At 42.4% G+C, this 27,477-nt stretch overlaps 5 protein-coding genes across 6 annotated transcripts; 1 reads left to right on the top strand and 4 right to left on the bottom strand.

The window, feature by feature from the left end:
- Positions 1-363: 363 nt before the first annotated feature.
- safb (scaffold attachment factor B) lies at positions 364-9,270 on the bottom strand. 2 transcript variants are annotated; one of them, XM_086281954.1, is made up of 21 exons: positions 8,974-9,270; positions 8,580-8,676; positions 8,262-8,326; positions 7,962-8,177; positions 7,816-7,875; positions 7,690-7,729; positions 6,456-6,882; positions 6,026-6,069; positions 5,831-5,940; positions 4,112-4,261; positions 3,710-3,798; positions 3,436-3,485; positions 3,255-3,340; positions 2,995-3,137; positions 2,695-2,845; positions 2,358-2,554; positions 2,088-2,256; positions 1,631-1,704; positions 1,490-1,548; positions 1,353-1,407; positions 364-1,261 (listed from the first exon to the last, which is right to left on the bottom strand). In XM_086281954.1, the coding sequence occupies exons 1-21, from the start codon at positions 9,124-9,126 to the stop codon at positions 1,141-1,143; spliced, it is 2,556 nt and encodes an 851-aa protein (XP_086138080.1). In that variant the 5' UTR covers positions 9,127-9,270; the 3' UTR covers positions 364-1,140. The 2 variants fall into 2 exon arrangements, with proteins under 2 accessions (XP_086138080.1, XP_086138081.1); XM_086281955.1 differs by having other exon boundaries at positions 2,740-2,845; positions 8,974-9,269.
- A 538-nt stretch (positions 9,271-9,808) lies between these two features.
- On the bottom strand, positions 9,809-18,921 carry malt2 (MALT paracaspase 2). Its single transcript, XM_086281957.1, has 17 exons — positions 18,644-18,921; positions 18,039-18,193; positions 17,699-17,865; positions 16,450-16,580; positions 16,146-16,290; positions 15,877-16,064; positions 14,646-14,742; positions 14,395-14,445; positions 14,020-14,100; positions 13,726-13,929; positions 13,392-13,569; positions 13,236-13,310; positions 12,978-13,105; positions 11,307-11,456; positions 11,062-11,219; positions 10,762-10,899; positions 9,809-10,584 (listed from the first exon to the last, which is right to left on the bottom strand). The coding sequence occupies exons 2-17, from the start codon at positions 18,173-18,175 to the stop codon at positions 10,141-10,143; spliced, it is 2,472 nt and encodes an 823-aa protein (XP_086138083.1). The 5' UTR covers positions 18,176-18,193; positions 18,644-18,921; the 3' UTR covers positions 9,809-10,140.
- Positions 18,922-19,046: 125 nt separating this feature from the next.
- mrpl54 (mitochondrial ribosomal protein L54) lies at positions 19,047-22,279 on the bottom strand. Its single transcript, XM_086282812.1, has 3 exons — positions 22,061-22,279; positions 21,716-21,872; positions 19,047-19,702 (listed from the first exon to the last, which is right to left on the bottom strand). The coding sequence occupies exons 1-3, from the start codon at positions 22,185-22,187 to the stop codon at positions 19,570-19,572; spliced, it is 417 nt and encodes a 138-aa protein (XP_086138938.1). The 5' UTR covers positions 22,188-22,279; the 3' UTR covers positions 19,047-19,569.
- Positions 22,280-22,366: 87 nt separating this feature from the next.
- fam32a (family with sequence similarity 32 member A) lies at positions 22,367-25,162 on the top strand. The gene is made up of 4 exons (XM_086282814.1): positions 22,367-22,524; positions 23,865-24,009; positions 24,800-24,853; positions 24,980-25,162. The coding sequence occupies exons 1-4, from the start codon at positions 22,451-22,453 to the stop codon at positions 25,046-25,048; spliced, it is 342 nt and encodes a 113-aa protein (XP_086138940.1). The 5' UTR covers positions 22,367-22,450; the 3' UTR covers positions 25,049-25,162.
- An 87-nt stretch (positions 25,163-25,249) lies between these two features.
- fh (fumarate hydratase) lies at positions 25,250-27,376 on the bottom strand. The gene has a single exon (XM_086282811.1). The coding sequence runs from the start codon at positions 27,303-27,305 to the stop codon at positions 25,806-25,808; it is 1,500 nt and encodes a 499-aa protein (XP_086138937.1). The 5' UTR covers positions 27,306-27,376; the 3' UTR covers positions 25,250-25,805.
- Between the last annotated feature and the right edge of the window lie 101 nt (positions 27,377-27,477).

The raw sequence follows: 27,477 nt of genomic DNA, 5'->3' as shown, positions 1-27,477 counted from the left end.
TGCACATTTTAGCCAGGCGTCAAAGCTTGTTTTATGACATAATTTTTCTGACCACATATCTGTATTAATTTCCATTCATAACCTTCTTTAATAATAATCAGGCCTCATACCGCTTCATTTCTGAGAGCCACGAGGACTGTTTCATAAACTAGGACAGGACATTTTCACTGCCATGTCCAGTAACTGTTGGTGCAATTTTATTTGCAAAAGCTAAATAAGCGAGTACCACTGATGCCACAATATCTTTAAAAATCTGACAAAGATAATGCGCATGTGCATTGTACAGTTTTATACCCGTGGCCCGAGCTTCTGTGCCACCGAGCGGCACAGAAAAGGTTTTAAAAACATCCACAAAACTAGAAAGACATTTGAATCACGACCACACATTTAATTCTAGAATTTATCACAAGTCTAAAAGGAAAACTAGAAAAACAAAAACGTTACAAGCAAGGAGAAACAAAGTGTGACATTTAATTTTAAAACGCTTTCATCTGCAACAAACTTTCACTGAGCATCTTTTTAAAAATGACGAGAACCTGAAACTCTCAAATTATTTTCAATAAAGTTTCATCAAAAAACAAAACAACAACAAGAAGAAAAAAAACCTTCTAAGGGCTTGGATACAGAAAGGAGGCTTGTGAGGTTAGGTCCAGGAACTCAGGCGTCTAAAGCCTCTTTCAGACATGCGCTCTTCTTCATTGAACTGACGGCAACAACGTATCAGCATCCTGATCACTCGTCCTTAAAAGACAAAAAATAAAAATGTGGAAATCTGTCTAGGTCAAACCTAGAAACATCCATGTATTATTGAAGCCAGCAATATTACATATCACATGTCTGAAAAGGGTTTAATAAACATCTGAATTTATTTTACACGCACGCACACACACACACTCACGCCAACTTGCGGATGCATAACAGCTGTGATGTACAAACAAGGTAGGGCTGTATGATAAATACACTATCACTGTATCACAAAAGGATAAACACACTTCCATCGAAAATCGATGGGAATTGTGCCAAAAAGGGGGAAAAAAAATCCTGATTTAAAAAAAATGATTTTTTTCTTTTCTTCTTCTTCTTTTTTTTTTTACAAAAACAACATAACCACATCATTACACAACCGTCTCCAGACAGGCATCAGTAACGGCGGCCGAAAGCTCCGCCCTGCAGCCCGCTGCCCTGCATCAGCTGGTTCTGTCTGTTAAGCGCTCCGGACAGAGACTGAGATGTTCCCGTGTTCATGTAGCCGCCACGGCCTCTGAAATCAAAGACACACCGACATCAGCTCTGTTGTGAAACCAGCGAGGCTAGCTGCAAACAAAGCAAGACTGAATGCAGAAGCTACTCACCCAGCCATTCCTCCTCGTGTCATGTGGCTCTGTCCTGGGATAGCTCCATCCCGACCTGGAATTAAAAAAAGAAGAAAGATCCAAGTTAAGACAGCAGTGCTTTTATAGCTAATACCTTAAAGTGCAGGTTGACCTACCTTGCCAGGGTCTGTCTCCATCCATCTTACGGTTAGAATCCCAGTCACGACCGCCCTCCCTAATAAGACAGGAAAACGGCATTAGTGGACTATAAAAGTTGCTTATTGCGCTTGAAAAGAAGCCAACAGAGTGATATTCACCTGGGATTCATGCGCTTGTCATAGCCTCCACCCCAGGAGTCTCTTCCGTCTCTGCCGTGTCTTTCTGAGAAGTGCTGCAAAAGGACAAGACAGCTGAAATTTTCATATTCTCACATGCGTCTGCATATTCTACACACTAAAAGTTCAGCGTTTAGTGGCTTTTGCTGTTAGTTAAAGCTCTGAACCACAGCAACATATCAATACTGTGGGAGCTCACTTTAAAGAGCACTCGTGTTTGATATCCACACGCCAGGCCTGTGAAGCTGCAGTGCTCAGCTCAACTGTGTTTTATTTAACTTAAGTGGCTTTGCCGGTGTCCATGTTCCACATCTAGACTTCAACATGCAGAGTTTAGGAGTCAGGGTGGTGCCAACAATAAATATTTGTGGTTTTTGTAACTCATGGTGTTTCTTTTCCTAACAGAATAATATCTGGGGGGAGGATGCAGGGTTCTTACCTGACCATCTCTGTCAGCACCCATATTACGGGTGTTGTCCCGCCTGTCCATCATCATGTCGTCTTGGTAACGTCCCCTTTCTCTGTGATCAAAATCCTGATAGCGACCGAAGTCTGAGCGGCCGTAACGGTCATCCATGGCCATACGCTTATCAGGCCAGTCATCCTTCCTAAAAAGGAACCACAAAAACCACGAGGATCGACCAGTGAGCAAAGCTGTATCCAGCAGATAAACGCAGCATGCATCAGTGTCACACACACGTCACTGTACCTGCCGTCCATGTCGTAAGGCCTCTTAACGGGGCGCCGCTCCTGTTCATAGCGCAGCTGCTCCTGCTGCCGTCTCAGCTCCTCGCGCTCCCTGAGGATCCTTTCCTGCTCTCGCCGCCTTTCGTACTCAATGCGTAGCCTTTCACGCTCCAGGAACTGACGCTCCATGCGATCTGCGTCGAGGCGCTGCTTCTCAGCCTGCAAATGAAATCATTTGATTACAGTTAATTCATACATTTTTTAGAACTAACAGGGATTAAGGTGAGAAGTGTTTATATGGGAGGAATGAAAGAAAATGTAGTGATTATGTGCAGAGTGCATCGGATTGAGAGTTGTACCAAAGGACGCATATTTGGAGGCAGAGAGGAGTCATGTGACGATACCTCCAACCAGTGTCTCTTCTTCATCAAGTGGTTTCGCTCCTCCCTCTCCCGGAAGAGACGGATGCGCTCACGCTCTCGGTCAGGTCGGAATTCCCGATTGCGATCACTGAATGAAAAAAGAAAAATCAGCTGATATTTATTATCCGATCAAAACCTGAGCTAACTGCTAATATATAGAAGTGTCTTTATGAATACATTCTGTGTTGTTAAGCTCCATGATGGGCTAAGTGTTATTTCTGTATTCATGATCCTTACGTGAATCTGCGTCTCTCGACCTCTCTGATCTCCCTCTCCCTCTGCCTTTGTCTCTCCCTCTCCCTTTGCTCCTTAATCTGATCAAATGACAAGATGTCTTTCCTCTCCTTACTCGAAGAAGTTCGGTCCCGACTCTTGGTGCTCTGAAGAAAGAGCAGAAGAGTGTGAAGACGGGCATGATCTAACCACTTCATGCATCAACAAAAAAAACACTGATTAAGAGGGAGATGGCAGTTACAGGGTCATTAATCATTACTTACCCTCTCCTTGCTTTTGCTTTTGGTTTTGACACTGATAACAGGCTCTCCCTTGGACTTGTCCATAACTACAGTCCTCTCATTTCGTCCTGTCAAACAATCAAAATTATTAATGTCAAGTATGTAATAAAGGTTGTTTTTTTTTTTAATCATGTCCAGGTGGAAATTCTAACACATCTCACACCTTTGCCATCTTTTCCTTCTCCCTCAGACTTCTCATCCTTTCCATCAGACCTGCAGAAACATCCATATTGTCAGAAATCATTGAACAGTTAACCTGATCCTTATCTTGGTTTATACAAAGGGCTAAATGTCTGACAAACTACCCAGACACATGGCATGCTAAAAATATAAATACACCTGTGATATTTAAAACCTCACTGGGCCAAATTTTCCCAGCAGAAGAGGCACTTTTAGCGATATCACTCAAACACAAGTCAACGGTCTGGCAGTCTTACTTGGAGTCAGTGGAGTGTCTCCTGTCAGTGCTAGACCTCTTGGGGTCGTTCTTGTCAGCTGGCTTCTTCCCTGCAGGTTCATTTTTAGCCTGCAATGTTTAAACGGGAACACGTTTATTCACAAGACCAAGCTCAACATCAGCGTGTTTAAAGAAACAAATACCTCTGCCTTCTCTATAGCTTTCTAATTACTTCAGATCATTTCTAATCTTTGCCATTTCCAACCATTTTATTTGCTGCATGTTTTTTTTATTTAGAGCTAACACTTTAGTCTGATTACAACCATCAGTTTAACAAAGTTTTAGGCATTGCAATACAACTAAACAGAAAACAGACTGCTGCTTCCAAATGATCAGACTGTCAGATGAAATGTTAGTTACTTCTCCTTCTCCCCACACTCACCCGCTCCACAGAGATCATCCTGCCATGCAACTCGGTCCTGTGAAGGTGGCTGATACACTTGGTTGCTTCCTCTGTGGATGACATGGTGACAAACCCGTAGCAGCGAGCCCCGGGACTTTTGGCATTGGTCACCACCTTAGCTCCGACAACCTGCAGGACATTTATAAAGCCCATAAATATTATTTTTGCGTCCATGCAGAAAGTAACTGTCTGGTGACACTGGTGAGAGACTGTTTTCAATCGACTATAGGGCTGAACGATTATGGAAAATAATCTAATTGCGATTTTTTGCCCCAATATTGCGATTGCGATGCGATATGCGATTATTTTTTAAGGTCTTTGTCTTCTGTATTATTAAACAAAGACAAGCAATACATCATATAGTATGGCCAATACTATATTACATTAATTTTAAACTGTTCTTTCCTGGAAGACAGACCTCTGTTATGATGACATGAGGTGATGCATGAATTGATGACTGACATTTTTATTTAACTTCTTCAATCACAACAGTATATTTGAACAAACACAATAGTTTATTTTTAGCTTACAAACATCTGAGCATAAAGTGCTGACAAGGAACCCTGGTGTAAACATTAAAATGAAAGTCAGTACAATGTGCAGATTGCAGAAATATACATAAACAAAATCAGTGGCTTTACCACACTCAGTTTTTCGACATCTGTGAACTACTAGACAGTCATTCAATTAAAAAATAATATTAAATAAATAAAACTAATAAATAAAAAATACACACATCTTACTGATCTTTGCAGTCAGTAACATTACACATAAAGTGCAAACATAATAGCAATTGTATAAACACACACAAACACGCCTTTAAAGTTTAAAGGCGTGAAATTGGACGGTCTAGTTCTGATTAGCGTCACCGCTGTCTCGGTGGAGTTTAATAAACTCGGCCGTCTGCTTCTTGCTATCTAAAATATAACCAGACACTGGTGTAAATTCTCGACTGTCTCATACTTCTGTTTAATAAGTTTTCTGTTTGACGTTTAGTCAGCTGTGTGAAAACCAAGGAGGAACCCACCCGGGGGATTAATAAAGTTTTATTTTATCTAATCTAATAACTTTAATCTCAGCCAAACCGATTTACTCACGAACAAACAAAACACTGAAAAAAGCCCAACAATAACATTTTTAGGTTGTCTAAGTGACTTATATATTACGTTTAACCCGAGCAGCGAAACTCCGCGGTGATCTGAAAATGATGTGCCGGGAGTTGTGCTGTTCTCGGCCGCATCAGTAACCCTCGAGCTCCCGGCTAGCTGTCGAGCTGGTGGGTAGCAGACGCCTCTGAAAACGTCGAAGCACTTTTGCAAATATGGGATATCTTGATAAACCGAGCAGATATTTGATGTTTACACAACTACTTTCTCGCCTGAAAATATGTTAAAAGTTTATTTTGTGACCCAGAAAGATTAGTATGAGTAATTTTAAAACTTAGTAGCGGCCGCCATTGCTGGAAACTGGAGTTTGGCTGGGCCGCGCTATGAATTCTGGGATATGGTAGTAATTTGGACAGCCTTCGGCGCGTCGCTGTGACGTAATCGGTCTACAAATGCGGCCTCAGGAGGATGCAGCCCATGAATTTGGACATGTCCAGAGTATAATCGCAGCCTTTGCGGTTAGAAAATTGCACTTGATCATGTTGCGATATTATCGCAAATGCGATATATCGTTCAGCCCTAATCGACTAACCTTGCCATATTTGCTGAAAAGCGTCTTCAGATCAGTCGCTCTGGTAGTGGAAGAGAGGCCACTGACCCACAGATTCCTGCTGCTGCTTGCTGCGGCCCCAGCTCCAGCACCTACACATGTGCACCATAAAATTAATGAGCACACAGCCACTGAAAACAAGACCACCAAGACAAAGAAGCCATTTGATTTACTCACCCTTTTCATCCTTCGACTCGGTCTTGCCATCTTTCTCCTCAGAGCTAAAGAAGAAGGGGAAAAAAAGCCATCAACCTACAACGGTGAGGATGTTGGCGAGGACATCCACGATCTTCTGGCACACATGTTTGTATTTCTGTTATATAGCATCTCTCATTGCCTACAGCGATCAACCCAACATGTACCATAGTGCAGTGATGTATTGGCGAATAAATGGAGTTATATCCTCTGGCAATCCGAATAGTTAGGTTTTTAATGGATAATAAAGTGGGACAGGTGAGTGCAAGGAATGAAAAATGGGGGAACCAAAACAAAACAAATGTACAAAACGTTTTTACCTCCAAAAGAGCATCCAAATTTTGCTAGCACAAAGGGGCCAAAGCAACAGAGATAACCATTTTTGGTTTCTAGTATACAGAAAGCAACAAACCTCTTTTTCTGATCATCGCCCTCTACAGAAGAGGACTCTTTCAGTGTCGAGGCTGAATCCGCAGCAGCTTTCTCTTCTGTCTTCTCATCCTCCTCAACCTTCTTAGCCCCCGTTTCTGAATCAACAGTTTCAACCTCGCCGCCCTGTTTGCTTACACTAACAGCCTGCGACATTTTGTTTTCACCGTCAAGTGTCTCTTCTGGGGCGTTCTGTTCCTCCCCAACCTCTTTGGGATCAGTCCCCACAACATCCCCGCTGCCCTCCGCATCTCCAGCGGCAGTCACGTTGGACTGGGCACCTGTGTCGGACACACTTTCTTCCCCTCCGGCGGTGGCTCCTTGGTCTTCTTCAGGGCTCGTCTCGTGGCTCTGGTGTTGATCTTCGTTATGCGGCTCAGATAAACAAGACCCGGCTACTTTGTCATTTTCTACGGATTTAACAGGAATAGAATGGCACATAGTTTAATCACTTCTGAAACACATCAATGGTTAACGAGGAACTGGCAAGGCCTGGATTAGGAACGTCATGACCACTGGCCTGTGCTCTTAGAACTATGTATTAAAACGATGGCCCTAAAGAGAGACTGGAAAAGGGCCCAAAGGCTGTTGGGACAACCGAGCAACTAAAGGGGCTAAAACTCATTTCTCAAGCTCAACCACTTCACTCTTTTCACCTGATCCAAGACAGACAAAGAGTAGAGTGCTGAAGAGAGCCACAACATCAGCAGTACACCGGAGGCTCGCTGAACTCCATCTTCTTTCAGCCTTTGAGACTTTTCCAGCGTCCATTGGTAGTGAGCAGACCTTCAGCTCAAGTCCAGCAGTTTCTTATCCAGCTGATTTATGATTCACCGTCTTTAAAAAGTCGTAAGAGTTGACAAATCTTGATGCATCTTCTTTGCCTTGACCTTCACGTGGCAACCTAGAAACACTACAATCACCTGCACAGCTTAAACCTCCCTCACCTTGAAACTGAATTGCTGGCAGTGTGAATCAACTTGTTAACCACAGTCACGTGAGCGTGTGAGAAGATATATGGTAACTTGACCGATATTTACAAATGAACAAAGAAAAGATCATATGTGGCTAAACAAATTTCAACACCAAGTCAGCAATTCCCTTTGGGCTTCCAGTCTCTCTTGTTGGTTGAAACTAAACAAAGTGTTTGCATTTTCAAGCTTAACACTGCACATCTACACCTCAACCTTATGATGAGCCAATTTCTTTTACAGTACCTGTTTCTTCTTTTGTGTCGTCAGCCTCTGGATCCTGAGCCTTTAACACAGAAAATTATGTCTCGTTCAAAACGTTATCGTGTTTTAACAGGCTCTGCAGGCGTAAGAAATACTTAGTAAACCTACCACATTGGCTGCTGAAAATGTTGCATCTTCATCCTTATCCAGCATCTCAAATTCATCCATCTGTTAAAATATATTCAAATAAACTAACATTAAAACAGAGTTACAAGTAAAGATTTAGCAGACAGGTTTCTAGTATTATCTCTCACCTCTGGACCTCTCGTGTCTTCTTCTGACTCGAGTGCCCTGTAGTCATTTTCTTCATTCATCCCCGAGTCGTCCTCTCTGTAAAAGTTCTCGCTTCCATACTCGTCATCTTCAGCCGGTATTCCGTTGTCATTGTCAGTCTCATCCAGAATGTTCATGTCAAGGATGTCCATGTCCTGCATGTTCTCATGTTCATGCTCATCCTCCTGATTATCCTCCTGATGAGACAAAGACGTTTTTAATACATCAGCCGTAGCATCCAAACTGGAGGAAAAGCAAGATAATCCTATCAATAAACTTACGTGGCCATCGCGGGAATCCTCCTCCATAGTGCCATCCTCCGGTTCATCGTTCTCCTGCTTGGTATCTAAAGAAAATACACTTTAGTTTAGTCTTCGCCTGATTTTGACAGGCGTCTAAATCTCTCCCACGCATATTCTGTTACCCTTGCTCTTGCTATACTCTTCTTTTATAACGAAATACCGTAATTGTTCACGAATGCTGCACAAGCACGAAATACAACGACATGACATATTACGTGCCACCTGCCTTGCAGAAGCCTCTCGGGCACAGCAACAAACGGAAAACATTGTGTTTTAAGAGCTTGCTGCAAACCTTACCTCTGGCAGCGCGTTTAGGTGTGACGTTGGCCTTTTTGGTGGTCAACTCCGGAGCGACGATAATCTCGTCCGGATTCCCACCCTCTTCCTCGATTGCCTGTTTGTCAAGAGCACGGCAAAAACGCTTTACAGGTTGTACATTTAAGCAACAGTTGAAATAAAAAACACGTCAAATAGGTGAATGCACGCAAATTAGCGGCATTAGCGAGTTATTTGGTACAAGCGCATGCTAGCACTTAGCATACATTTAGGGTCAACGGCCTCGTAGCGTAGTACGCTCGAAATTTTGCGGCTGTGTGAGCGTCAAACTAAACTTCTATAATGCAGGCCTTTATGTGCATTTTAAGCATTGTTATTCAGCGACTGGCTGTTTAAGGGACTGTAAAATTCAGACCTTTTTAAGACGCTCTGATAGCACGCTCTTCACGCCCGTCGTGTCCAGGTTTCGTTTCTTCAGCTCGGCCTTCAGGTCTATGACCCGCAGCTCCGACAGTTTGCGCACTTCTGCACCCTCCGGCACCTCCACATCTGCTGATGGGTCAGCCATCGCAAGACACGGGAAAATATCTCTTCAGCTTGCAATAGTAATAATAATATTCCTTCAAAGAGCCGTGTTTACTGGCGCCGCACAACGAATGGAAGCAGCGGGATTACTAAATTACTGCAAAATGGCGGATGCTGCAAGCAGAGGTGGTGACGACACAGCGCAGGCGCAGTGCAGCGATAGTGCGGCGACTGGCACCAATCAGCGACAAGGATCTGATGGCCGGGAGAGCGCAGAGTATAGTAAAGTAAGCAGCTGCTGTTATTCATGCAAGCGTTAAAACACAGACAGCTATTTTAGTTAGGAGCTCTTCTTTTCTGCTCCCATCATCTTCATCCTTCTTACCCTACCTCTTACATCCTCCTCTGTTACACCAAACATATCCACTCGCTCCACCCACTCCACCCTACCTGCACTCTTTTTCACATGTTTTGTGCACTTTCCCTTGCTTTGGATGGTTGACCCCAAGTATTAAAATTCTTCCTCCTTCACTGTTACACCTGCCTCCCTCTCATTCACACACTGCTGACTTTTATTCCTTTTCTCTCCAGTGCATACCTGCACCTCTCCAGGCCATCTTCCACCTTCTTCCTATTCGTGTCATCTTTGAACGTCATAGTCCATCTCTGCAAGCAAGAATGATCTCAGATGTAATCTCACCCCCAACTTAAACCCATATGTCCCTCCAGCTGCACCTCACCACTGTCTTACTGTCTTCATACATTTTTTTCTAATGCATGTTACAAAAAGGTTAAAGGTATAAAGTTTATGCTTTATTCTCCTGTTTTGAAGGCAGTCTTTGGGTTGCATAACATTGTTACAAATCCATAATAATAAAAAAAAACATTACACAACTTAATGCATAGTTAATACAAAGATCAGAACTTAAACGGCCCCCATACAGTCCGGGCCGAATTTAAAGAAATGCCATATTAACAGGACTTGTCTGTCAAGCTTTCCACACATTCATGATTTTGTACTGCCGATTTATTAGTGGGTAGAGGCTGAATCTCAGTCTCAGTAAGAATGAAAATTGTACATGTCACTGAACTTGTAGTTTGAGTCATTTACTTTACTGTGGGGCAAACTTTTGCTGGCAACAAGAGGTCGAGGGTTATCTAGTATTTCAGGACTGTCAGTCTCCTCTGGCACATTGGCACTCCTGGGTGATGTCGGGGAGCCACCGGTGAAAGACACACTGGCACTTTGTGCATGATGTGACCATGTGTTTGAGGCTGTACCAGTCAGGGACAAGTCTTCACCAAAGGAGGAGCATCCGGGAACGTTAAAAGAGTCGAGGCTGAAGGACGAGGAGGCAGAGCTGACGTGAGCTGCTCGGGGTTCGTGGAGATTGAGTTTGGAGACCAGTGGTTTGCCGACTGTTACTTGCTGCCTTTCTTGCACTTCCTCATCCATGTTGGAGTAGGTGTAATGAAGGCATATTGTGAATGTGAGCTCCCTCTATAAAGACAGTAAAAAGCACAATTTGTTTTGGGGTTCTTTTTAGCAGTTATGAAAAAGTATCGGCTTCAGTCTTCCTGATTTTTAAGTGAGCTGCAGCAGGCTTGGCATTGGAAACGACTGCTCTGAGGTCATAAATAGAAGAACTTATTGTAAAAATAGGGAAAAATGACAGACCTTGAGTCTCTGCAGGCTGCGGATGTGCGTGTAGAGACTGTGGGTTTCTGGTGAAGGAAGCTCCTCTTTTATCAATGATAAACAGCCAGCTTCCAGTAGAGACTCCTGATTGCTCTTCTTCAAATCAATGTCCACATCCTGCAAAAGTGATACGAAAACTCTGTAAAGCTCAGTGCATTTTCAATTAGATGCTTGTGCTTTAAGGAGCTGCAGCAGCAAATTTAGTCCTGGGTAAAATCTTGTCTGTTCTGTATTGAATCACAAGCTTTTTAAATCTAAGTGGAATAATGTGTCACACACCTCAGGGAAATCGGTAAGCTGAGCCGAGCAGGAGACTATTTCATCGGGTTTGTCAAGTATCCGAGTGTAGATGACCATGACGTTGGAGAATTCTGCAGCAAATCCAAGCTGAACCTTCACTCCACAGTCAAACTGGAGGTAACGGCTTTCAGGGAGAACTGTGAAATAAATAAATAAATAAATAAATACGAGTAGAAATGTGCCTTTTGAAATATTTCATCATTTCAGTTAATACTTTTTTTTACCATGTGCAATAGCCCACTGCAGGTTTCGAGCTGAAGAGGATGCAGAACACTGAGAAACCTGTATCCTGTCAGTGAGGGAGCGTCTTTCAGAGAGATTACTGCGGAGCTCCAGCGCCTGCCGCCCTCGTGTGATTACACAGCGACCCATGTCTGAGAAGAAAAAACAAGCTTTAATATTGGGAGCACAGATGTGACGTGTCTATTTTTCTGTTGCAGGACATTATTTTTGTTTAAAACACTTTAATAATAGGACTAATATGCATTTTAAAAAGGGTCATAGATGATCTTAGAGCTTTAAATAACTGGAAGAAATCAATTTAATAGTTTTTCTTGCAGGCTGTGTCACTAGATCTTAAATCTGTCATAAGACTAAACAGGCCATAAAATCAACAAATAATTGTAAAGATATTTAAAATAGAAATGATGCATTCGGTTTGCAGTTATAGTTTGCACCATTCAGTGTGGTTTACCCCAAAGGGTTCACAGTTTTTTCATACTGCAGCATGTGTAAGTGGGATATGACTGGACCTGCAACATCCTCCTTGTTAAACAGCATTTAGTGGTCTTTCAGGTTTCTCTTCATATCCACGTTGGCATATTGCTACACCTTGACTCAATCCATCTAAGTCTGGTAAATGTTGCCAATGAGTCAACATGCATGATAAGTACTTACATGAAAAATCAGTGAGTACCTCCCCACTGACCCCCTTGGAATCAGCTTTTCTTCCTCCAATAACTTTGATAAATTACAATGAAGCCATGAAAAAATTTACCTTCGTTCTATGAGCCATTTCCGGGTCACATGCATGTTAAAAACATAAAAGTGGCTTTAATAACGGTGCTCACAGTTCACACACATTACAAAGCTTCACCAAGGGTTCGAGCATCGTGCCAAAATCGAAAGGAATCAGTTTGTTGTTGATGCTCACAAAGTAGGAGATGGATATGCAAATTTATCCCAGCATTTCAGTAAGTGTCAGGAATAATCATTTCTCACTCCTCACACGACTTTGCAGAATTCCTGCAAAATGAAGGATGTTGAACTGTTTTCACAGTTGAAATAACTTGAAAAGAAAAGCGAATGGACTGTAAGTTTTGTGAAGACGTTTCACGGCGCATCCAAGAGACATCTTCACTTCTAAAACCGTCGGAGGTGTTTAAACCCTGTTGGGGTTATCCCTTAAAAGGGTCGTTGACCCACTATTAATCGCGCTTTATCACATTAGCCAAGACATGTCTCAGTGACACCTTGCCTCATCCTATCATGTGACCCATTATAGTAAACTGACGCAATATTTTGGGGGAGCTTGCAAAGGATCTCAAGACTGCACTGTAGGTGGCCAACAGCTGGTGTCAGTACCCAGCCACTCTGTTCAATGATTGTTATTCACAGTGGACACAAATGGCCCCTTTTACTCCTCTTTCAAATCTTCTGTCTTTGAGTTCCAAAATGTGAACATTGGCATCCTCGAAAGAGTGACCTTTATCCTTTAGGTGCAGGTGTGCAGCTTAGTCTTGTCCTAAGGACTTAAGAAAATCTGCAGGAGCAGTGCGGCACTGCCAGAGCAGTCTACTCTGAACGTGAAGCCAAACTGAAATTAGATATGTTTTTAAAATTTTTTTAGTTGAGGAATATTGCGATTATATCGTACAGATTGTTGAGTGCTCTACCTTCAGCCACTCTGTCGAGCATAACGGTGACCTTCTCGTCTTCACAAACTCGCTTTTTGAGGTAGTGTATGAAGATGCCATTTGACACGTCTTCCCTCTTCACCTCATACGCTTCAGCGTCTACGCATCTAAAAGACAGCAACTTTCACATGAGTTTGACCTTGTAGCCTGAAGTAGAAATACACAATAAGTGCTAGAAAACAACACCCGATACTAAAGAAATTCAAAACTGAACCGCATTTAGGACTGGGAGCTTACGTGGCATAACCAAACACTATATTTGCTGTGACCTTCAGCAGTCCAGGCTGCACGATGACATCATCGTGTGGGTTTCTGAAAAAGAAAACGGACAAACAGATTCAGAGGGTCTGCGCTGATTATAATTTCATTAAATAAAAACAAAACAAAACATACCTTTTGCGACACATGTCCAGCAGGAATACATTAAGACCAGTCTTTTTCTCCTGCATCTTTGTGAGTATATTCTGTACACACAAGCAGTGCTCTGATGTGTAGGAGACCGGAGCGTCAATGGGAACCATGAAGCTGTTTCCATAGTTCTCATAGCCATGACCAGCAAAATATAGCAAACCTTCAGAAGTAAAGAAAAACAGATGCAATTATTTATCCTAGTTGTATTCTTTTTTTAAAATTAAAAGTAGATTTTACAAACACAGTGCTGCATTTATTTTATCAGTAAAGCGCAGCGCAGTCGCTCAAATTGGACAGACGTATGCAGCAGACGTACCGTAGACTCCTTTGTCAAGCAGCAACAGGAACTCAGTAACAGCGCTGTGCATCTCCTGCCAGTTGAGATCGAGCAAAGAAACCACCTTGAAGTCCAACTGTCGAAGAAGGTTGGTCAACTCGTGGACGTCAGAAATGGGAGCACACAGCTGCGTGTGGTAAATGTAGTTCATGTTACCAATCAGAAGAGCGACTTTGTCTGTGGCTGTGGACAGGAAGAGAATGAGCAATGAAATCCACCACAAATCGACAAAAGTAAGACTCGGTATTTGTCTGTTTGCTTGCGTAAATTCACCATAAACGTCCTTGGCAGATGGGGGCGAACTGGCTAGCGGATGTGTTCCTGGTAGGTAGGTTTTGTGGACTTCCTGTGACTCTGAGAACACCAAAAGAAAAAAACATGCTGTGTTATCTGATAACTAACAGTTTGTTTAACATCTCGTTTTCACTTCTGTAAAGCCTGGTAACCAGACTTACTGTGTACTTCACATTAACCCAATTAACCACAGCTATCAGTAGCTGTTTTTTAGGTTACACATGCACACTATCTATAAATACCACTTTTTAATTACCTGTTATATTTAAAAAGAGGAATCAAAGTCAGACAGGACATAGGAATTACAATACTGCAGTAGTTCCTCTAAATATTCTACCAGAAATTAAAGAGTACCTAGACCGCGGTCAACCTCTACCCAGGAGGCGTCAGTGACAGAACTGGGGCCTGCATGAAAGGGGAAAACAGTTACCACAGCACGGTACTGCGATTTTGTAACTATACAAATGTGAAGTGTCAGACTTATTGTAATGTGCTTTTACTTATTTACTTCATGCAAATATATAAACATTTTAACATTAAGAGCTTACTAAATTTTCTCATTTATGTTTACATTCCTAATTTAGAAAATACAAACAATGGCTCACCGATGGTGACTGTTGCCGTGCTGCTCCACACCTCATGATACAAATTGAACACCTTGCAGGTGTACTCTCCTCTGTGTGCTGTGGTCACACATGGGATCTGCACAGATACAAAACATACGCCACATAGAGCATTAAGCTGACATCAAGCTACAACTTGCAGAGACGGAAAATGAATGTGGAAGTGCTATAAACTTGTAACTCCTAAGTGAGTATGGGCACAAAAGTGATTCCCGGTACATGGAGTGATTTGGATCCTTACTGATAGTCACATCCCTCGTGGGAGACCAAAAAGCCATCACGTGACAGCCAAAATGTAAATATTTAGGTTTTAAAATGCAGAACCCAGAAACCAATAGATGCTCACGTGCCTATCTCCATCTTTTATATACAGTCTATAACCGATATAACAATCAGCTGCATTTTAATGTGAAAGTTTTAAAAAAAATTAAAGGTGTTGCAGACATGTGACATTTTGTTACAAATGTTAAATGGACTGATTCTTATATTTATACTTTACTTGAGTAGGAGACGTCTTTTTGCTTTCTATCCAACACTCACCGAGGAATGCATCTCAGGGTTCAGTATCTTACCCAAAGAAACTATGGCATGCAGACTGGAGCAGACAGAGATTGAACTAGCAACGTTCCGATTAGTAGATAAACTAGAATACTTGCTCTATCTCCTGAGCCACCCAATTTAGGATCAAGTGAACGAGGTTCCAGTCACAGAGGTCACGCAGTCGCCACCCATCCAGTAAGCGCTGGTGGAGGTTGATATCAGTTGCTCGGGAAATTATTACTAAAGCCCAGGTCACACAGACCAGTCAGTGAACTCCCAGGAACCGCTTGCCACTAGGGAAAAATGTATTTTCCTTATCTGGTTGATAAAAATTGCTTGGATGGACATGACAGATGTGTCTACAAGCATTGCGCAGTTAATCTGTGATGTTGAGTCATAACTTCTGCTTTTAGGTGAATACGGTATTCTCTCTGCAACAAATTTCATTCCCCACACAGCTCCAGGACCCATCGCCACATAGTTGTTTTCCATCCCAACTATATCCACATGCACAAAAATACCCGTCTTTCCATCGCAAATGGTGAATATATCATATCCAGTGCGCATGACGTCACATGTAAATCCACCGTGCTCTTTAAGTGAATATAATTCAGTAGTTTTCATATCCAGTAGAGAAGCAGCTCTGTGCAGCATAGCTGTGCTGCTTACTTACCCTGAGTGAGCTCGTCTTTTGTTGTGGCATGGGCACTTTGTTGTGGTACCACTCATACTGTGCAGGTGGGTTTCCCTCTGCAGTGCACTCCAGGACTAGAGTGTCCCCCTCAGAGGCTGCCTGGGACTGCGGGCGCTGGATGATATGCAACCCGCTCACTGAACCTGGAAACAGACTGCTGCTGCAGCCTGAGAAAATTCACCAAAACATTACATGACATGCTGAAAGATAAATTAAAACAACGTCAGAGAAGCAGAAGGAAGAAGAACCTGCAGAGATGATCAAACGAACTTGAGCCCACTTGGAGAAAACAAATTTCTCTCCATGGCTTATCCTGCAGATATAGTGACCCTGGTGGGTGGGGTTTAAAGGGCAAAGAACCAGTTCTGAGGAATTTCCTGATTCCCCCAAAATCTATAAGACAAAAGAAAAAAAAATCAATATGCATAAGAGTTCATAGCTGAAACTGTATTAAGATATTAAGATGGCAAGCTATCTCATTGGCTCTGCGGGTTTATGCAGGAATCTTTTCCCTTCTTTTTATAGTCCATTAATCACAAAAATTTCAGTGACCTCCTGTTTGCCTTTGAACCACTGGTAGCCGAGTCCGGGGGGACCAGAGGCCCTGCAGGTCAATACCACATTGCTCCCAGGTGCGGCTTCCTGGGACTGCGGCTGCACTGTGATCTGAATCTGCTCTGCCACTACCACACAAACACACAACATGAGCAAATCATCAGATTTATGACACGTGCAAAACGACCAATACTGCTGTGCATATGTGAGTAAATCAGACTCATTGTAAATCAGTGGGCTCGTGCTTGCTGTTTACAATCTGCATACTACCTGCATACGGACACACCCCCATTTCTTTATATAGGGGAAACAGTTTACCTGAAGATGAAGTGGAAAGAGTTGTGATGTTGTAAGAGAGAAGCATACATCGCCGAGGCAAAAAAGAAGGAAAAAATGCGACTGGGGAAACTTAAATAATGGTGTCTGAAGTCTGAGGAGGTAGCCAGAAAAGGGGCAGCTTTCCAAAGAGGTTACACAGGCGTGATTACTCCAATTACTGGCTGAAATAACGAGGGCGCCGAATTACTTTTCCCTTGAGATGCTCACTAAAAGTTAAACTTGATATGAGAAGACTAACAGGGTATAAGAAAAATAAGAAAATGGGTAGAGGGAAAGGAGCATGTGATCTGTCAGCCGCAGATGATAAACTTACTTTATGAAACTGGACTGTAAGTGACGAATCCAGTATAGCCAGAAGTCATGTTTAATTAAAGATAGGATGAGATAAGAGATACTGGAATGTATCTTTTACATTTAAATGTGTTTAAATGTAAAGGTTAAAGCCTATACTTTACCATTAAGCATTCTGTTTTCTTTACAAGTCATTTTATTTTTAAATGTTGATGTATTTTGGGGAATTTTGTGGCTTATGGGGTTCTGGAAAACTGTCTGTAATTATCAGGGTTGGGGTTAGCCTTATTATTCGTAATAGTAGTATTTCAGTATTCATTTACGCACAGATTTGTGTGTATGCCCTGTTAGTAAATGAGGGTCAGTGGGTTTACTGTAGTCAAATGGCCTCCACAGTCACATGATTGAGATGACAGTTACAGTCATTAGAATTAAGGTAGTTCTGAAGGCAAAACTAGTGAGGTGTACCTAATAAAGCGGCTTGTGAATGTGTGTTTTACAGTTACGTGGTCTAAACAGGACTGTGTCTTCCTCCTGTTTATAAGGAAACAGTAGGCAACAGTAGCAGTAAGAAACAGACTTTGCATATATAACAGCCCAGTGACTTCTCCTTTACCTGCAGTGGTGAGGAACTGCACAGCTTCCTGGTGCTCCATCTTCCTCAGGCAGTGGAGCAGGAAGTCCAGGGAGCAGGAACGCTCAGCCAGTAATGTCAGCATGGTGCGTGCCGGGCTGCCTGCAGCAGTCAGCACCTGGAGAGAACAGCTGGTCAGCTCCCGCTCACTGCAGGAGACAGGGCAGTGTGTGATGTTAGCAGATGGTGGCATAGTCAGTCTTGAGGGGGATCCATAACCCCCCATAACCACACACCATACAGTAGAGACACGGCTTAAGTTTTAGAAACTGTGAATAAAGCGTAAAGCTACCACCTTCACGTGATGCCTTCAAGGTCTCACCTGCAGCGGAATTTCGGCTGCTCGGACACCGCGTTAGCTAGCTGCCTCCATCCACAGGTGGAGTTGTCCAACATCTTTGCCAGCTTAATTAGGATTTCGTCGCTGAGAGTACCGATGCTCCTTTTCCACTCCTCCATCTTCGTAATTCTTCACTACTAACAAAGCAGGACATCGAATTTAAACTTTAGGAGCTAAAATCGCCGAGTGACTGCGCAGTCGCGGTTTCTCTAACGCTTCTACCTCGAGGTGTGACTGACAGCGGTGATCTACAACATTGCTTTGATTGTTGAATGAATGCACTACTTATTCGCCTACGGAGCCGAAACGCCACTAACCTACGGGTTGTAAACACAGCCTCGGGTTTTCCCGTTTCTTACTTTATGAAAATCCGCCTATAACTGCACACGCCCGCGGATCATAGCACCGCCGGGAAGCAGGATGAAGACTTAACAACGAAACCCCCCGAAATTGAACTGAGTTGAACTCATACCAAACTATCAAGACGTCCATTAATAGCTGCGCCAAGTGCCGCTTCCGCTATTTTGCGCTACTAAAACCTTAGCTTTTGGGGGGATTTTAAGCCGTTAAATGAGCGCTCGACTTACCAGATTTACAACAAACCGGTGTTCAAATCTCAGATACATAGAAAGAGGAACAGAGTTACTTTTACATTAACGAGATAGATGATGCATCGTGATACAATCACTCTTCCAATCTTGCATGATTTGTTCCCCAGATGAATCGCTTCTCATTTCGGTTCCTCGTTTCTGCAACCCCTGCTGCGCGCAGTCATTTGCATGAAGCGTTTTTATGGCAACACCACCACTGTAGCTAGTATTTAAAGATCAGCGCAATAACTATTACAAACTGCGACCTAGAGCTTTTCCTGTGACTTGGGGTTGGGCTGAAAAGCACCGACTTACCAACCGTGAACACAGCTCTACATTACAACCTAAAGTGGTGCCACATCTGGATACCTAATATCAATTAAAGCAATGGGACAAACTCAACTTTTGAATATAATTTCATTTTTATTTATAGACAGTCTGCACATTCACAAACAGGCAAAGTGATTTGCAAAAAGAAAACAAAACACCATAAACACATGTTCAAATGATTTAATCCAAGTTAAACACAATGAAATCCTTTTTTTCTACTTTTTGCCACAAAGTAACTACTCCAGAGCGTTCTAGTATACAACAGAAATGTTGAAAATTGTTACTACGACTTCATGAAAACTGGTCAAATTTGATTCAATGAAGAGTTTGTCTGAAGTGAGACAATAACTTCATTAGGTTCATATGATGTTCAGTTTTTGCCTTCTTGAAGGACTCCTTTGCAGTTCACGCTGTTATATCACCACCTTTGTTTAACACAAGAGAACGTTTGCATCAAACAGAACCAGCGATGAAGAGACAAAAGTCTCTCAGCTGTCAGGTGGGATAGACTGATCCAGAAGTCCGTTTCTGTCATGGTAATTCAGTCCAGGGTGTAAAACACTGCTGTTGCCCTCAGTAAGTCCAGTGAAACCCTACAACTTCTTCCCTTTATGTAGTCTGTTGAAACGCCAAATGTTTTCCTTCCTCAGACGTTTCCAATACTCCCAAGAGTCCGACTCGAGCTCGTTCAGCTTTTTGGCTGCTCCCAGGTTTAACTGGAACAACCTGAGTGAAAGAAAAGAAAAGAAAGAAAGAAGTGAAATATAACAACTACAACAACAACAACAACTCACAAAGAAGTTCCCCGATTACTTAAGCAGTGAGTCGATATGTCTATGATACAATATCAACTAATATAAAAACCAAAAGCACTCATATTTTGGAAACGGCCAGCATTCATAATCACTGCAGGTAGAAAGGCTGTGGATGCCTTTGAGTTTAAAAATAGATGTAAAAGTTAATTCAATATAAAGAAAATTACCTACAAATGGCACAGATTTCACACAACTGCCAGCATCTCCTAACAAGTTCTGGCCGATTGCAGACTTTTTGCTGTAAAACGAAACATCCACCAAGCTCAAATTTTTAAAAACACTGCACACATTTTATGTTTTGCCCTTGATCTCGCTAAGCTCTCCTTTTTTCCTCCTCTTCTCTTTTCCTTTATTCTCTAGCTGGTCACAGTTAGATGGCTGCCTCTCCTCAAACCTGGCTCTACTGGTTTCGTCCTGTTTAAAGGGAGTTCTTCCTTCCTGCTCTCGCCAAGTGCTGCTCATACGGTATCGTCTGATTGTTGAGGTTTCCTCTGTAATAAAGACCTTGAAAGGCCTTCATCTTTTAGTTTAAAGCAGCTTGAGGTGACTTATGAGTAGAAATGCATTTTATATTATGTATATTAAAAATACAGGCTTATTTTCTCTAGATTTCTTTAAACAGTCTTCAAGAATAGTTCTCCGGGCTTCTTAAAGGACATTCAAAGTTCTTCTTTGGATCTTGGCTGGCTTTTGTTGCATTCTCTGTCAAGATGATCCCACACTGTTTTAATAATGTTGAGTTATGGGCTCTAGGGAGGACAATCCATGACTGCATTTTTCAATCCAGATATGCTTTTATTGCATTGCATGCAATAAAAGGTCTCATCTGTTAGCTAGCTGCTAACCCATAGTTTACAAATGGTTGTGAACACTCACTGAACCTGGAACCACTTGTCGAGTGTCTTCATATACTTTCATGGACACAGTGCACAGCGTGTTGAAATATGCTATAGATGTTCAGCTGGTCCAGCTAGTTTAGCTAATAGCTCTTTTGGAATCCCAATGTTGGTCCAAAAATACTATTTTATGCCTCTCAGCGTATTATCTTTGGCATTTTTTGTAGATTCAGCTAAAGACATGGGAACAAATGCAGCATATAATAGTGAATCCCTTGCCTAAGCTGCTTTTTGTCATGCTTGAATGGTTCATGAGTCTCTGTTAAGTGGCTTAACAAAAAAAAAATGGGGGAGGGGGGACAGCCAATGTCCAAAGAAAAACTTAGAAAAAGTTCCCTGGAGAAAAAACGAAATACAATAAAGACATATAGTCATAGTCCCAACTCTGTGCTTCACTATTAAGAATAAATGTACTGTGGTATAACTGCTGAACAGATGTATTCTTATCACAGTCTGTGAGCTGCAAGAGGAACTCATATTTTACTTGATAAAGCAATGCATGTCTTTTATTGAGAGGTACTGGTGTAAGTAGTTCCCCATTCACTGCCATCATTTTCAGAGGATCGCACCGTGGCTCTGATTAGTGGCACGATGTCTCATTCTGTACCTCTCGATCACTGCTGCAGCTGTGTTTCTGCTTTTAATTTAATCACTGATCTTCCACTTTGTGTTTCGATATTTATAAAGATCTGGTGTTCACAGTCATTTCAGGAGCAGGTTTATACATTTGGACTAAATGGAAATCGCACCTGCAGACAGATTTGTTTCAGGAATCACAAGTTTCCTAAGTTTTATATCAGTTTTGGAATTTTTTTGAAAACCAGTAAACTTCTGAAAAATGCCTATTAATTAATTTAAGCTAAGGAGGCACAACCAGCTTCTGGAGCCAGATGTGGACTTACTTTTCCCAGAACATCACACCATTTATTTGTTCAGTAAATGGGTGAAACTTCCACTGGATGTGTGTACAATGATGACACAACGAGGGAAAACATTAAATAAAACATTAACATAACGTGCACTCTCACCATTCAGGGTACTCCTCAGGAGGCTTCAGCTTGGGGTCTTCCCCTTGTTTGAAGATGTTGACCCCTACTGCATGAGATGTGAGTCTGACAGGGTCTTTACACACCTCTGGACCTTTCAGTTCCTCTTTCATCATGCCTTTACCCTTTCCCTTGGCCGCTAAAAAATGGAGGAAGAGATTTGTGACTCAAATTAGACTCATGTGGAATGAAAAAAAAAATCCACACAACATTTTAAATTTAATGCGATCTAAATGACACATGCATCGACATCTCCCCTTTTTGTTTTTATATAATCGCACACAGTAAAGTAAACAAGCTTGGCACACAGATGTCCTCTTTACTCACCAACTTTCTTAGCATATCCACATGTCTGTCCTCTGTTTAATATGCTCACCCTGCACAGAAACGACGTGTTGTTTCCGGTGAGGCACCGCGCTACCGGTGCTATCCGTAATAAACTGTACCGTAACATTTTTACTTTATTTTAAAAACGAACTCCACCATGCTACAATTTGACATTCAGTTTTGCCTCAACTTCCGCTTTCTGCCTCGTATTTGCCTCGTTAGAAGTAGAGTACAGCACCCCCCGTGGCTGGGAAGAAACACCGCAGGACATTTTCATGCATACTTGGATCGCTTCCTTTCACCTCCCAATAGGTGGCAGCACTGATCCTGATCCGTCTCTGTCAGAGCAGAAAGCAGAAGAAGACGACGACGACAAACAGCTTCTCGAACATGTCTGAGTACGCTACAGTCCAGAAAAGTGCCCTGAAATTAAAGGGTGTGGGAGATATTTCTGCTGGGAAAAAGTAAGTCTTAGTAGTATCAGCGCTTAGAAGAAAATGTACGAAAAAGACATCTCTGTCAAGTCGATGAAATACTTCAAATTATGTGGTTGTGTTCGTTCCAGGCTATGGTTAGCCCTTTTGCTAGTAGGAAAACAAACCTCTTTGTTCACTGAACGTGTGTGGATATGAGTAATATTACGTAATATTTGAAGAGGCCAACAAATATGAAAATAACATTTAAACGCATGCTTCGTGGCCTCAGAGCTGTTGATAGTAGAATTATGGACTGTAACAGAAGGGGTAGCTAGCTAGCTAGCTTGGCAAAAACAAAACGACCGACTAATATATACTTTCTTTTGCACGACACTGGATACACATCCCTTTTAAATGTTAAAATCTAAAATACACAAAACCAACTGACTAGTTAGTTGTTCAGAAAACAGGAGACACAAGGTTTTGAACGCTAAAGACAGATGTGTGTTACGTAATACATGATTACTGCTGTAGTTGTGGGACTTTGCAGGCCTTAAGTGCTTACAGGATCTTTGTGTATTCAAATGAAACCTGTTTTTAGTGGTATTTGACTAACATACTCAAAACCCCCCCAACTTGAATGGTATGTGCAGTACTGTGCAAGTCTTGTGGCACCTCTCATTTCTTTGTGTTTTTATTTTTATTTTTTGCTGTAATTGTTTTTTTAGTTGTGTTGATAAAATAGTTGGCCAGGTGGTATGAAGGCATTTCAAAGGTTTTTATCTCACCTTAAAAATAAGGCAAATAGAAAAGAAGAAGTTGGAGGCCTAAAAGAAAATTCATCTACAGTGGATGAATAGTATTTGAAAGTGTTGTCCTTAAGAACATCCCAAAAAGACCTGATACAGAACCTGAGAGATGGCCCTTCAGTGGATCCATCTACTGTTTGCTGAAGCTTCATCAGAATTGTACTCAGTGAAAGGGTGGCTGTCAAGTAACCAGTCTCGAAGAAGGGAAATGAGGGGGAAAAGTATATCAAATTACTCAAGAAGTGGAACAAAATCAGTGGCACCAGGTCTTATGGAGTGAAATGTGAAATTTTTGGTACAAATTGTTGTTAACATGTGTGGAAGAATTCAGGAGAGAAGTTAAAAATGGTTGTTTTGTTTTGTTTTTTATCCCAAACACAGTTAAACATTAGTAGTCACCATTGGTGCACTCGATTAAAAAAAATTGCTGCAGCTATTTCCAATTTTTCTGGCAAAACATTTTTTGAAAAAGAGGAGTGGCTCAAGACCTTTGCACAGTACTGTCCTGCATGTACATTTTCTTGCACAAAATTGGTAATAAATTATGAGGAATAATAATGGTGTTTCTCTTATTTTTAGGAAGAAAAAGAAGAACAAGGAGAGCAAGCATCGCATGGAGCAGGTCGTTACCAGCCAAAGCGATGAGGAGGTGAAAACCAAGAAAGTATATCTTGACAAAAGGACACCGGCACAGATTGCTTTTGACAAGATGCAAGAGAAACGGGTGAGTTCTTTTTCTCCAGCGTTCAAGGGATTGAATTGTGAGGGGAAACAAAGCTAACATAAGTATTAATAGATTGTAGAAGTTTCTGTTTAGGAGAAGTGAATTATTTGTAAGGTTGGGTTCAAATTTGGCCCTTTTCAGGACTGAAAAACAAACTTGAGCTGCTTGAAAACTGCAGCCAAATCTATTATTCTCTGAAGTAAATTATCTAAACTCAGAATCTCTTTTGTTGTTTAGGGCAATATTTCCTAAAGCCATCTTTATTGTCAGTATCATGAATTATAGCAGGGTTTCAATAACAAATCTGCACCAGGTCTGCCAGTGGAAAAACATCAATTGCTAATGATGTTTCACTAAGGTATTGATAATATTACCTCTAAGAGAGAGCCAACAAGCTTAGCACTGTACAATAATTCCAAACTAGTGTAGTTTTGAAATACACATTTGCCTAATAAGCAAATTCCCAGTTCATTTCTGAAAAGAGACCCAAATCCCTTTGGGAATGGCATCCAGTGTGAAAATCTGCCAAATCAACTTTGGTGCTACCTGCTGCGGTGACCACTTGTGAACAAAGAAGCATCCAAACCTTGACTTGTTATGTAATCTGAAATAAATTCTTACTGTGTGTGTGTCAGTCAATCTTACTCCCATTAAATCCAGTAGTCTGTGTTAAGTGTTTTGGGTTTTTTTTTCTCCCCTCTGGCAGAGATTTAAAGATTGTGAATGTGTAAAATGAAAGTTCTAATGTAAATTGTTTGGCATTACATTTCTCTCCATTTCTTTTTAACAGCAAATGGAGCGGATTTTGAACAAGGCATCAAAGACCCACAAACACAGAGTCGAGGTAAGAGCTTCCTTAACTCGGACTTTCAGAGACAGAGATTTAAGACAACATTTACATAAAACTTAATATCAAAATTGCATATTTCTTAATAGAAACAGTTTGTGACATTATGTTCTTGTTTATCAGGATTTTAACCGTCACCTGGACAACCTGACAGAGCATTATGACATCCCCAAAGTCAGCTGGACCAAATAAAACCGGCGCAAATGTTCACTCTTGTTTCATCACTTGTACAAAATGTTTCTGCACCACGTTTTTTGAAATGTATATTTGTTGTTTACAATTAAAATTCATTTGATTTCAACTTCATACTGTTGTAATCCCTGGTGTTTATACAGCAGATGTTTAACCAATCATGCTAATGTGCGTGCATGTAAGCAAGGAAAAAAATTGAAATAAGACTGAATTTATTTTAACAAATGCATTTCATTTAACGGACACATGGCATAAATGGCACACATCGTGTAAACCAAAACACACGAGGTACAATGTTATGTAGTGTTTTGAAGCAACCACAATGGCACTCCGAGCTGCAATGGTATCGACTATAAGCTGAGGAGGAGTTAAAAGTATTCTGACTCTGGAAGAAAAAAAGAAAAGACTTTACATGTTTACATGTACAAAATTAAGTCATATTGATGACGAAGCTTTACTGCTGCTACTTCTTAAAACATTCCCTGTTAAGACACAAAGATAAAAGGTGTGTAGAGCTGCATCAGCTGTTTCATCCATACCAAAGGACCATGACACAGTGCACTTTGAACTCTACCAGTATGCCAGATATTACGCAAGTTGCGTCATACAACAGTATGCCAGATTTTTTTGTTGAGAGATGAAAAGTTCAGGATCCAAAAAAAAAATGCTTACTCAGTTCCACATCTGATTTACTTAAATACTCTTTTCTTTTGTGTAAAAGAGTTTTGTTTTTTTTCCTTTTCCTTGGGTTGTCAGTTTACTTTGGTCCCAGCATGTCACTTGGCTTCACCCACTGGTCGAACTGCTCTTCGGTCAGATAGCCCAGCTCCACGGCCACAGCCTTCAGGGTCGAGCCTTTCTTGTGAGCCGTTTTAGCGATGGTGGCCGCCTTGTCGTACCCGATGTGTGGGTTAAGCGCTGTGACCAGCATGAGGGACTCATTCATGAGCTTGTTGATCCTCTCCGTGTTGGCCTGGATGCCCACCACGCAGTTGTTGGTGAAGGAGACGGAGGCGTCGCCGAGCAGCTGTGCGGAGTTCAGCACATTCTTCACCATCATCGGCTTGAAGACGTTGAGTTCAAAGTGTCCGTTGCTGCCTCCGACGGTGACGGCCACGTGGTTCCCCATCACCTGGGCTGCCACCATGGTCATGGCCTCACACTGGGTTGGGTTCACCTTGCCCGGCATGATGCTGCTTCCTGGCTCATTCTCTGGTAGGATGAGCTCTCCAAGGCCTGAGCGAGGTCCTGACCCCAAGAAGCGGACGTCATTGGCGATCTTCATCATGCTGACGGCCACAGTGTTGAGAGCCCCGCTCAGCTCTACCAGGGCGTCGTGAGCTGCCAGGGCTTCAAATTTGTTGGGAGCGGTTACAAACGGCAGGCCTGTGAGAGAAGCAACGGTGGAGGCTACCTTCTCAGCAAACCCAATGCGGGTGTTAAGTCCCGTTCCTACAGCCGTGCCTCCAGCTGCCAGCTCATACACCCTGGGCATGGCTGCCTTCACCCTCTCAATGCTGTATTTCACCTGCTGGACGTAACCGCTGAACTCCTGGCCCAGCGAGAGCGGCACAGCGTCCTGAGTGTGTGTGCGCCCAATTTTGATGATGTCTTTGAACTCTTCAGCCTTTGAAGCAAGTGCGTCGTGCAGAGTCTGCAGGCCGGGCAGCAGGACCTGGTGGACCTCAGTGGCTACTGCAATGTGCATGGCTGTGGGGAAGGTGTCATTGGAGCTCTGACTCTTGTTGACATGGTCATTGGGGTGAACTGGATCCTTGGAGCCCAGTTTCCCTCCCAGGATCTCAATAGCCCTGTTGCTGATCACCTCATTGACATTCATGTTAGTCTGAGTTCCAGAGCCAGTCTGCCATACCACCAGAGGGAAATGATCATCGAGCTTACCGGCTGAAACCTCATCTGCAGCCTGGACGATTGCCTCAGCTATTTTTGGATCCAGGCCGTACTCCTTGTTCACCTGAGCAGCTGCTTTCTTCAGGACACCAAAGGCCTTGATCACTTGGATGGGCATTCTCTCACTTGGTCCCCCTATCTTGAAGTTCATGGTCGATCTGACAGTTTGGGCCCCGTAGTATTTGTCGGCCGGAACCTTGAGCTCCCCAAACGTGTCCCGTTCAATCCTGTAGTCCGAGCTGGCCATTCTGGACGTGCAGATGTGGAGTTTAGAGGTAGCGCTGAGCCTCTGCAGAGTCAGGAAGTTGCAGTTAAACTGCTGAACGCGTCCTAAAGACCGAAACATGGCTTCTCACTAGAGGTGATTTCGGGGGGAGGTCAACGTTGCTTTCCACATTGTAATATGTCATTGGGTGATCAGGAAACTGATCGGCGGTCAGCCAATCGCGAGGCAAGAAAGGCGGGATTTCCGCTGTGGCTGTCGTATCACGAGAAAACGAAGAGACAGCTTCATCCGG

This window comes from Aulonocara sp. 'chitande type north' Nkhata Bay, linkage group LG23 (genome assembly GCF_057382095.1).
Source record: "Aulonocara sp. 'chitande type north' Nkhata Bay isolate Kocher_YH1m ecotype deep benthic linkage group LG23, A_spYH_male_GT1.1, whole genome shotgun sequence".
NCBI classification, from domain to species: domain Eukaryota; kingdom Metazoa; phylum Chordata; class Actinopteri; order Cichliformes; family Cichlidae; genus Aulonocara; species Aulonocara sp. 'chitande type north' Nkhata Bay.
The sequence above is the reverse complement of the archived record's forward strand: the minus strand, read 5'-3'. Positions and strand labels throughout refer to the sequence as shown.

Coding starts and splice junctions, on each gene's coding strand:
- mrpl54 (XM_086282812.1), bottom strand. CDS start 22,187: ATGTTACGGTACAGTTTATTACGGATAGCACCGGTAGCGCGGTGCCTC. Junction 21,873..22,060: donor TGGATATGCTAAGAAAGTTG/GTGAGTAAAGAG, acceptor TCCATTTTTTAG/CGGCCAAGGGAAAGGGTAAA. Junction 19,703..21,715: donor CCTGAGGAGTACCCTGAATG/GTGAGAGTGCAC, acceptor TCTTTCACTCAG/GTTGTTCCAGTTAAACCTGG.
- safb (XM_086281954.1), bottom strand. CDS start 9,126: ATGGCTGACCCATCAGCAGATGTGGAGGTGCCGGAGGGTGCAGAAGTG. Junction 6,883..7,689: donor CGACACAAAAGAAGAAACAG/GTACTGTAAAAG, acceptor TTAAATCCGTAG/AAAATGACAAAGTAGCCGGG. Junction 2,555..2,694: donor CTCCAAATATGCGTCCTTTG/GTACAACTCTCA, acceptor TTTCATTTGCAG/GCTGAGAAGCAGCGCCTCGA.
- fam32a (XM_086282814.1), top strand. CDS start 22,451: ATGTCTGAGTACGCTACAGTCCAGAAAAGTGCCCTGAAATTAAAGGGT. Junction 22,525..23,864: donor GATATTTCTGCTGGGAAAAA/GTAAGTCTTAGT, acceptor TCTTATTTTTAG/GAAGAAAAAGAAGAACAAGG. Junction 24,854..24,979: donor CCCACAAACACAGAGTCGAG/GTAAGAGCTTCC, acceptor CTTGTTTATCAG/GATTTTAACCGTCACCTGGA.
- malt2 (XM_086281957.1), bottom strand. CDS start 18,175: ATGGAGGAGTGGAAAAGGAGCATCGGTACTCTCAGCGACGAAATCCTA. Junction 16,065..16,145: donor TCGTTTGATCATCTCTGCAG/GTTCTTCTTCCT, acceptor GAATTTTCTCAG/GCTGCAGCAGCAGTCTGTTT. Junction 14,743..15,876: donor AAAAGACGAGCTCACTCAGG/GTAAGTAAGCAG, acceptor GTATCTGTGCAG/ATCCCATGTGTGACCACAGC.
- fh (XM_086282811.1), bottom strand. CDS start 27,305: ATGTTTCGGTCTTTAGGACGCGTTCAGCAGTTTAACTGCAACTTCCTG.